Source organism: Phocoena phocoena, chromosome 15, assembly GCF_963924675.1.
Source record: "Phocoena phocoena chromosome 15, mPhoPho1.1, whole genome shotgun sequence".
Lineage (NCBI taxonomy): Eukaryota > Metazoa > Chordata > Mammalia > Artiodactyla > Phocoenidae > Phocoena > Phocoena phocoena.
This window is the reverse complement of record NC_089233.1, coordinates 3,169,668-3,180,292: the sequence shown is the minus strand read 5'-3', so window position 1 is coordinate 3,180,292 and position 10,625 is coordinate 3,169,668. Positions and strand designations below refer to the sequence as shown.

Here is a 10,625-nt window from a genome sequence, read left to right as displayed (position 1 = left end):
CTTTTTTTCAGAGCCGAGATTAAAATCCAGTATCCATTTTCCTATCCTGTGATTTTCTTTTTTCCTCCCTAAAGATGAGAGGTTAGGAATCGACGCTTCTCAACGCCCACACTACCTGGAGGCTGAAACCTAACCAGAGACACCCCACTCTTCCTCTGGTCCAGTAGCTCCCACGGCCCACAGCGCCGGTGCCACTGGGCGGAGCGCGGACGCCAATGCCCGTCGCCGCCTCGGACCGCCTGTTCCGTCCCAAAGAAGTTCGCTCAGGGCAGAGAGAACACAGGAAGTATAATGAGCCTGGGGAAAAAGGCGTCATGTTGTCACAAAAGCCCAAAAGCCAGAAACACGCCTCAAACCAAGCCGTCCCCGCGCTACGACGTTTCAGCACTTTCCCGTATATAAAGCAACGGACGTATGGCTTAGAGAGCAGAGCGCGGAAGGCAGTGTTTCTCCACGTTCTCTGTCCGTCGCTTGTCTTCCGAGAAATTCGAGCTGCAGCTTTGGGGGTTCCTGTCCACTTCCCCGTCTGGGACCGAGAGGACCGAGGTGGCTGGTCCTGTGCCCTGGGTGGGTCCCGTCCAGGGAGCGATTCTCATGCAAGAGAGGCTTTGGGCAGAGCGTCTAGGATTTTTGGTTTAGAACGTTTCCCCTCTACACAGAAAAGGAAGGAAGGAACGGAGGGAGGGAGGGAGGGAAGAAGGAAAGAGAGAAGGAAGGAGGAGGAGAGAGAGAAAGGAACCTTTCCACACCTCCTACTTCTACTTTTAGAGAAACTGAAAGGGTTTTTTTTACCCAGCACAAACTCTCAAACAGAAGAGGCCTTTTCTCAGCAACACAAAACTCTCCTTGGTCTCCTGGGGATACCGCACCCAGCAACTCTGAAATCAGAGGGTTAAGACAGCCCTCTGCCCGGAGGAGGCGTGGGAAGAAGGGACCCCACAGACCGCGTGACCCGCGGGTGGCCACGAGACTGGCTCCCCGCGGCGTGGGTGGCTGGCCCAGCCCTTCCCCGCTTGGGGACCTGCAGGCCCGTCCTGTGCCCTGGGGGGTGTGGACAGGCTCCGGCTGACCGGGCTGCCGGGGGCAGGGTCCTTCTGCAGTGCCCACCCCCGGAGGGGTGGGGCACACCCCCCGCTGACAGCAGCAGCGCTCCCGGTACATCTGGCCCTGGGACCACGGCTTGACCACGTGTACCTCACACACCTTTTGCAAAAAATGATGTGATGGGCTAGAGGCAGAGCTATGGTTTGGAGTTTCAAAATAGTTCACGCTATTTCCATTTAGCTAAGAAACGAAAACAAAACAGTAACAATTAAAGTAAAAAACGGTTTCCAGAAAATCCATTAAGGCTAAGAGCTGGCCTGGGGTCGGGGAAGGGACAGCCACACCAGTCATGGCAGCGGCGGGAACCCGGAGGCCCCAGGCCGCGCGCGCTCCAAGGAAAGCCGCGGGCCAAGCGCACGGCAGGGCCTGGCAGGCACGGGGGGCGGGGGGAGGGGCTGGGGACCCCGTCTTCTCAGAGCCGTTTTGCTATACTTGGAGACACTGTCGTTCTTCGTCTTTCCCATGTACAAAGCTAAACAATTAATAAAAAGGCACCTGGAAACAGCTGAGACTCATTCATTTCATGTGACATATTTTAAAAAAAGATAAAAAGATTTTAAAAATACTCTGGTTAACAATGCACACCTCTTAACACAGCGAGCGATTCTGCAGCCGCTGCCTCGTTCGCTCGGGTCGGCGGGTGGGCCGTGTGCTGTGCTGTCAGGGAAGGAGCGAGCTTGCCGAGGGCCACGGCGGTGCTGGGAGCAGGGGTGCTTCCTGCTCCTGTGCTGCGAGGTCGAAAGGAAGAAAGGAAGGGGGAGCCCCGAATATTTCACCCCTGGAAGGACGCCGAACGGAACCTTGGAATCTGTGGCCCCACGGCCTGGAACCTTAAAGCCGATTCCTCGCCTACAAACTGCCGAGTGAGGACATTTCAGAGATGGACGCCCTTGGGTCCGGAGGCCCTGAGCCTGGGTCACACACATGCTCTTCGCACGCCGGAGACGGAGACAGTGGGATGGAGCCCCAGGCGGGCCGCTGGTTCTCAGGCAAGGGTTAGAGAAGAGAAGGGAGTGGCCTGCAAGAGGCGCGGCCTCCCTGGACCCCCGTCTCTCGCCACCCGCCCCCGGCCTTCCTAGTCGGCGCAGAATGGAGAAGCCCGGGACCCGAGGGCTCAGGTCTTCCCAGGTCGGGGTGACGAACCCTTGCACCAGTGAAACACACCTTCTCGTAAAAAGAAAAGAAAAACAAAGAAACCCGCTTCCTGCAGCGATGTTACAAAAAGCCAGTAAAAAAAAACTTTCCTAATTGCAATCTCGCGTTCGCAAGTGGGTAAAAAATCAACCATCAGGCCTCAGATCCTCTTAAACCCAAGCTGGAGCCCAGTTCCCGGAGCTGTCTTAACAAGGGTCGCCGCGGGGTCGGCGCCGCTCACACGAAGGACGAGAAGCCGGTGAGCGGAGTCCGGGCGCCGTGGGCGGCGGGCGCGAACACGGCGCTCTGCGTGGTGACCACCGCGCGCGGGGCCGGCCCGGCCTCGGCCCCCGCCACCGCCTCGTACCTGTGCGGGGCCGCGCCCGCGCGCCGCTTCCAAGAGTTGTAGTAGGTGGGGTCGCTCAGGTAGTGGTTGACGAAGGAGTGCTGGGGGAGCGCGTCCTCGGACTCGGACTCGGTGCCCTGCGGACAGACGGATAGACAGCGAGGCGTCAGCCGGGGGGCTGGGGGGCTGGGGGGAGCTCAGGGGGCCCGTGGACACGGGGGGTGGAGCTATGCGGGAACGTGGCCGTGGGCAGCAGGGCTGAGCGGGGAACAGGAAGGGCCAGGAAGGGGACCAGTACTGGCCGCCCACGGTGGGATGGTGCCGGTCACCTGTTTCCTCCCGCTTCCCCCACCCCAGACCTCCTACACTCCACACAAGCCGCGCACGGAACCCCCGGACCACCCGCCAAGAGACCCAGGTTGAGCTTGTGCCAAGCCGGGCAATGTGCTGTCTCACTGCCCTTGAGCCTCTGCTCCCCAGCCCGTCACTGTGCCTGAGCCCGTCCCAGGAGGGTCTACATTGCACTCGTGCTCCAGGAGAGGTCTACACTCCATCTCCCACCCCAGGAGAGGTCTACACAGCACTCCCACCCAGGAGAGGTCTACACAGCACTCCCACCCAGGAGAGGTCTACACAGCACTCCCACCCAGGAGAGGTCTACACAGCACTCCCACCCAGGAGAGGTCTACACCCCATCTCCCACCCAGGAGAGGTCTACACCCCATCTCCCACCCAAGGAGAGGTCTACACCCCATCTCCCACCCAAGGAGAGGTCTACAGCCCATCTCCCACCCAAGGAGAGGTCTACACTCCATCTCCCACCCAAGGAGAGGTCTACACTCCATCTCCCACCCAAGGAGAGGTCTACACAGCCTCAAGGGGATGGTGTGTATCCTCGCAGTGCAGAGTACAGAAGAGCACGGGGACGTGGAAGGCCTAGGGGCCACAGCCGGCCCAAGACCGTGACGCAGGCTCCCACAGACCAATGGGATCCCATCCTGAGCTTGAGAGGGGGTGAGGAGGAGGTCTGTCCTTCATGGGACACACATTTCCAGGGAATGTCACGTCCATGCCGATCTCCGAGGGGAGGTTGCCAGGAAAGGACACCGTAAATGAACATGGTGTCGTGGTGTCTGAAGTGCTACGGGCCCCTCCCTCTCCAGGCACTGAGGGACCTGACCCCTCACCATGCGGCCCCCGAGCAGCTGGTGGAGGAAGTGGGCCACCCATTGACGGCTCAAGATCAGTCCCTCTGAGGGTCTTTCCCCGCTTTTCTTTCTACAAAACCAAGCAGCAGTTTCTAGTAAGAGCATTTAGCCCGCACAGTTTCTATGTTCATTTTCTTGAAGTAAAACTCTATGCCGTGTACTGTGTGGTCCTGGGAGCGGATTTTCAGTGCTGGAAGGTCGGCTGATCCAGACAGTGGAGGCCGAAGTGTTTTCCCAGAGCAGGGAGGGCTCCCGGTTCCCCTGTCCCAGACCTGCCAGGTGGTCCCGGGGCCCCTCCCCTGAATCCTGGGAGCTTCCTGCCCCCTGGTGGGTGGGGATGGCACCCAGGCTGGCCGGGCTCTGCTGTGAGGACCCACACCCAAGACGCTCCCCAGACCCTGAAAGCACAGGGGTTCCTCCCCGCGCCCGCTACCCCGGACATCAGAGGCCACCTTCCATGTGCCAAAAATGGGTCTGCAGGCACGGTGGCTTCCGGCCTTTCAAGTTCAGGGAGGGGACAGGAATCGTGGCCGAGTAAAGCCCCTCCCCTCGCAGGGCACCCTGCCAGGTGAAGGTCACCGTGGGCAGTGGGCGGATGACTGGCTGGTCCCTCACACTCCAGCCGCCCACGGGCAGGGCGCCTCCCCCCTGGGCTCCAGGGCCGAGCCGTCAAGGGTTCAGCCACACCTGCCCTTTTTCCTCTCCCCGGAGGGTGACGGAGGCCTGGGTGGTATAAAGGACTGAGTGTCCCCCTAATGCTGGCTCAGAATCTCCGGGGAAGTCTTGGAAGAGCACAGCGTCCTGGGCAGCGGCTCCCGCTCTGCTCTCCTGACTCGGTGGGTCTGGGACGGGGCCCTGGAACGTGTATTCCCTGGAGGCTCTGGGAGGATTCCGAGCAGTGGCCAGGCTGGGGTGGGGGCAGGGCAGGGCAGGAGGGGACAGTCGCCTTCCGGTCTTTACCTGGGGAGCAGCATTCTGTGGTGTGAGAGCGGGCGGCCTCTTGGCTGTGCAGACACCCCTCGTGTACATACGGTGGAGCCAGAGGCTTCTGGGATTTTTCAGACACAGACTGAAACCCTTGCTCTAAATGGAATATTTACATAAAGTAACGACGGTGAGTCACAGGTCTGGGAATTCTCAGGACGTTAAATGTAAACCATTTGTGTTGTGACATCATACATGGCTGAGGCAGAGCTCCTGGAAACGGGGGCTGACAAAAATGCCCTCCCAACACATCCCGGAGGTGGAGGACGGCTCCTCCATCACTGGACAGCGATGCCGAGAGGTAGCCCAGGCTTCTCTCTTGTGGACACTGCTCCCAGGAGTAGCCTCGTGCCACCTCTGTCGCTGCACCACGATCCTGCGAGGTGGGAGTTAGGATTCCGGTTTATGGATGAAAAAGGGCTGTGTGGGCCCTGGGCGGCGTGGGAGCCTCCCCTGAGCCTGGCCACCCAGGCCTCGGGGTTCCCGGCTCCAAGCCCCTCCTGCACGGCAGCTGAACAGGCTCACCACCCCCTAGTCGTCAGTCCCATGATGCTCTGAAAACCAAAGCCTGTTTTTGCAACTTGTTTGGAGGCAGAGCCTGACCTGCGTTGAGCTAAAGCGCGGCGGACCCCGAGCTGAACTGCTGGGAGGCCACCCGGTGTGGATGGCCTCAGGGGTTGCTGCAGAAACACGAGTGGGTTCCGCGAGAGTGCCCCCCTGGCCCCGCTGGGGATGTGACCCGATACAGGACTCAGCCCCAACCTGAGAAACGCCCAGTTCTTGAAAGTGTATCTTTTTCAGATAAGAGATCAGGTACCTGCATGTGTGGCTGGCGGTTAAGGTTTATCCTTCATCTGTTTCCTAGAGGCCTTGAGGGGCTTACGAGGCCAAGCTCTGTGTAAACTCAGAGAAAGGAGGACAGAGATCATGGAGAGAAGCTGAGGAATCTGTTATCAGTCCCTGAGTTGGGTCTGTCACTTCTTCAGACACTGATTTTGGTTCTAAATTTCCTGAAGCTCAGGGGAAGGAAGACACCGGAGCCCTCTTTCCTCATGAGGAACTCACGGAACGTTCAGGATGGGACGACAGCGGTATGGCTCCTGGTTTCACAGACGGGGGTCAGGGTTTATGACGATCTGAAGACAACTTTAAGATTCAAGATTTCACCCTTCAGTGTTTGGGGTCCTCCCCACCCACCGTCCCAACCACGTGAGGACGAACGTGAGAAGTCGCGATTGGGTTCCATCTCATTTTGTGCTGGAGAGAATGGAGGCCCCCAGAAGCAGTGACCGTGTCAGGGTCACACTGGCTGGGGACAGAGTGGGGGCAGACCCAGCTCTGGCATCGCAGCCCAGGTGGCAGAGACAGAGGCGTCTCAGTAACCCTTTGGGGCCACCTTCAACCCCAGCTGTATAAAAGGTTCGAGACACTTCAACGGGTGGGTCTCACACCAGGTCTCTCCAGTGATGGAAAGGCCATCATTTGCGGCGGTCACTCGTTTTATAAACACGTCCCACACCCAGAGGATGTCCCGGGGCACTTCTCTCCTCTCTTTCTACCCTTGTCCCCCCTCCTGCAGCTGTTCAGGATGTGGGGAAGCCGGGTTCGCAGTCACCGAGGGACCGAGGGGCGGCCTGGAAGGGGGCTCTGAGTTCTCGCAGGAGCCAGCACTTCTCAGAGTATGTCCAGCGCTGCTTCGGGAATGAACACATCACGTGTCCCACACTCGTGTATGTTCACGTGATTAACAAAATGTAGTTTCACTGGAGACCTCTTAGTAGCTATGTGTCATTATGCATTTTCTCAACCACAGATCTGTGTCCTCTAAGCCTGCGACAAATGTGGGCACTAAGAGGCCCTGGCAGGAGACAGTCGGGGTTGGCTGTCCAGCTCACAGTGATGTCCCAGTGTTTGCGTCTGAAATGTGACCCTTTGAAGGAAGTGACCCTTGTCCCACCTTTCCCTGTGACACGGGCTGAAGGGCTTGACCCTCAGAAAGCAGTGACTGGCTAATGGGTGGGCACGGGACTTAAGCCGAGCCAGTCTGAACCTGCCCTGGGATTTCTCCCACTTCATCTGGAGAGCAGAGGGCTTCATGTGGGGACCAAGCTGGGCGGCTGGCAGCCTTGAGTGGCAGGGCTGCAGGTCCAGCCGAGTGGTCCCAAAAGCCACTGTGAGAGAACAAAACCATCGTGCAGAAAGGAGAGGAGAGACTAAGAGCTGCTCCTTTAGCTTCTTCCTGTTCATTTAGGGAGAGTGAGAGCGTACCCAGGTCTCATGACACACGAGGGCGGGGGCGGGGGCGAGGGCGGGGCGGGGGCGAGGGCGGAGTCGGGGGCGGGGCCGGGGCGGGGCCTCCTGGCTCCTGCTCAGGTCTTGCCTTTGCCTTCACAAGAAGGCACCGAATTAAAATGCCATTCGTCCTTCTGCTGCCTGCCCTGCTTATTGTTTATATGACATTATTATTTTTTCATGAGGATGTATTTTAGTGATTTAGAATTATTGACACAAAGGAAACACTGCAGGGTCTTTTTTTTAAGCTTCCTGTGTGATAATGAAATAGCGTTGTGTGTTGGTTTCCCAGGGAACCGTAGAAGGCCAGCCTGTGATTGGATGTGCTGGCAGACGGACTGTGAGAGTTTCTAAAGGTGCATGGATGCCTGGCAAGCTGCTAATAGAGATAATCCCAGCACTTTGGGTACTATATGGGCAAGATGAAAGACTCAAATATTATTAGGGAATTAATTAAGCAGGAGGGGGTTGGTCTAAGTTGGTTGGAGGAGAGATCTTGAAAACTGTTTCTTTGGATTTCGAAAACAATTTTTAAGATGCGATTTGAACAGTAGCCCTGGTGTAATTCATGAGCATCTGTGCGATAAAACAGAGACAGAGCCTCTTTTTCCTAAACAGAGGTACACAGAGAGCCACAGCACGTGTCATGTGGCGCTGACGGCCTCATTCAGAGCAACCCGCATCAGTCAGGTCGCTGTGCACCTGTGAACGGATTCTTAGAATTTTCACTTGAGCAATGTTTCTGCAAATTGGGAGAAAAGGATGGCATCACTATTTTGTTTTAGTGAAATATTAGCTTCGCAAAAGAGCTTCCGGCCAAGACCTCATAGGGTTTCTGGCTCTGGAGGAGCAGGTGGACAGGAAGGGAGGTCAGGAGACCCCGCCCCAGTCAACCAATCATCAATACAAAGATCCTTCCAGGACGGTCACGGGAGCCAGCAGGTCCTCTCCCTAGTGGAACAATGATTTAACTGGGGAAAATTATCTTATAAACATTTAGAGTCCCTGGAATTGGTGCCAAGGGCATATAGCAAAGGGGGGAAGACTTACTCCAGAAAATCTAAAATCACTAAAGATAGCAAGCGTCTGAGCCATTTGACCTATGACTTGCCCCCCCCACCCCGCCCCTCAGCCCAGGGTGACAGAAGCTCCACTCTGGGCACATGTGGCCAAGAAGACCCAGCCCCCTAGTCCAGCAATTCAGTTCGACCTGGAGCAGGAAGCTGCCGGCATTTCTCATCCAACTGCCCGCCCCCAGCTCCACAGTGCAGAACTCTATTCCAGGCAGGTATGGCCAAGAGAACTGGGCCTCCTTCCCTCACGCAGCCTTTGCTGGGAGGCTGGACGATGTGCATCAGGCACAGCAGGTCGAGAATACTGAGCCCTGATCGCCCCCACCCCAGCTGGCTAGGACGGAAGAAGTTCCACACTGCCCAGAAGACCAGGGGCTACCGTCTCCACCCAGCGCCCCGCTGGTTCAGCAAGTGCGTCACTATGGGGAAGAGGGCTGTTGGCCCCACTCCAGCTTTGGTGCTGTGACACAGAGGTCCTGCTAGGGGGAGAGTCAGTCCTTAAGAATAGAGAGCTCCCCTGCTCTGCCCGAGGGGAATGGCTGTATTTGGACCGGAGCAGGCCTAAGGGCATTGTTGGAAACAATGGCGACCACAGGGGTGAGAAATTGAGAGGAAGCTGGCAGCTCCACGATAGCAACAAGTGAAGTGATAATAAACCGCCCAGAAGTTTAGCAGCGAGAACCAGGCAAAGAGACAGCTAAGGAGAGCCCTCTTGGGGGTTAGAGAAAAACTCAAAGGTTAACAACGTCCTGCCACTGCAAAAGGGCTGGGCTGTAACTGGATCAAACTATGGAGTAATTTATACCCTGGAGCACTGTCAGAAATGATAGAGCTAGCAGGTAGTGGAGGTTAACAGCTGGGTGTGGTACCCGTGGTGGGAGACAATCCAGAATCCTCACGAGAGACAAGGGGACCCTGGCTAAGACCGGTCATCCCTGGTTGTCAGGGAAACTGCACGTGTGCCCAAGGCTGCACCTGTGAGGGGTGACATCGGAGGGTATACACTGCTGAAGGAACGGACGTCCCTGGACCAGTCCAGGCAAGTCACTAAACAAATAAGCAGATAAGCAAACAACAATGACAACAACCAGCGGGGGCTGAATATCAGTATTCTAAGTTGATACAATGTATTATCGAAAATGAGCTCTTTTCAAAAAACAGGAAAGTGTGATCCATACGGAGGGAAAAAAGCAGGCAGCCTCTGGGGAGCCCCAAATATTGGCAGACAAAGACTTTGAAAGTAGCTATTATAATATGTTCAAAGAACTGAAGGAGGTTTTCGAGAGAAGATGGCAGAAGAGTAGGACGTGGAGACCACCTTCCTCCCCACAGACACACCAGAAATACATCTACACGTGGAACTGCTCCTACAGAACACCTACTGAACGCTGGCAGAAGACCTCAGACCTCCCAAAAGGCAAGAAACTCTCCCACGTACCTGGGTAGGGCAAAAGAAAAAAAAAAAAAAACAGAGACAAAAGAAGGGACGGGACCTGCACCAGCGGGAGGGAGCCGTGAAGGAGGAAAGGTTTCCACACACTAAGAAGCCCCTTCGTGGGCGGCGACTGCGGGTGGCGGAGGGGGAAGCTTCAGAGCCGCGGAGGAGAGCACAGCCACAGGGGTGCGGAGGACAAAGCGGAGAGATTCCCGCACAGAGGATCACTGCCGACCAGCACTCACGAGCCCGAGAAGCTTGTCTGCTCACCCGCCGGGGCGGGCGGGGCTGGGAGCTGAGGCTCGGGCTTCGGTCGGAGCGCAGGGAGAGGACTGGGGTTGGCGGCGTGAACACAGCCTGCAGGGAGTTAGTGCACCAGGGCTAGCCGGGAGGGAGTCCGGGGAAAAGTCTGGAGCTGCCGAAGAGGCAAGAGACTTTTTCTTCCCTCTTTGTTTCCTGGTGCGCGAGGAGAGGGGATTAAGAGCGTTGCTAAAAGGAGCTCCAGAGACGGGCGCGAGCCGTGGTTAAAAGCACGGACGCCAGAGACGGGCATGAGACGCTAAGGCTGCTGCTGCCGCCACCAAGAAGCCTGTGTGCGAGCAAAGGTCACTATCCACACCCCGCTTCCGGGGAGCCAGTGCAGCCCGCCACTGCCAGGGTCCCGGGACCCAGGGACAACTCCCCTGAGAGAACGCATGGTGTGCCTCAGGCTGGTGCAACGTCACGCCGGCCTCTGCTGCCACAGGCCCGCCCCGCATCCGTACCCATCCCTCCCCCCAGGCCTGAGTGAGCCAGAGCCCCCGAATCAGCGGCTCCTTTAACCCCGTCCTGTCTGAGCGAAGAACAGACGCCCTCCGGCGACCTACACGCAGAGGCGGGGCCCAATCCAAAGCTGAGCCCCTGGGAGCTGTGAGAACAAAGAAGAGAAAGGGAAATCCCTCCCAGCAGCCTCAGGAGCAGCGGATTAAAGCTCCACAATCAACGTGATGTACCTGCATCTGTGGAATACCTGAAGAGACAACGAATCATCCCAAATCGAGGAGGTGGAC

General features: G+C 57.3%; 1 protein-coding gene across 1 annotated transcript in view; it reads right to left on the bottom strand.

Annotated features, from left to right (window-relative positions):
• Positions 1-2,475: 2,475 nt before the first annotated feature.
• Positions 2,476-10,625, bottom strand: part of SDK1 (sidekick cell adhesion molecule 1) — a 539,765-nt gene continuing 531,615 nt past the window's right edge. Inside the window, exon 45 of the mRNA XM_065892294.1 lies at positions 2,476-2,721. Within this exon, the coding sequence (XP_065748366.1) occupies positions 2,476-2,721 (246 nt within the window). The remainder of the gene's footprint in view (positions 2,722-10,625) is intronic.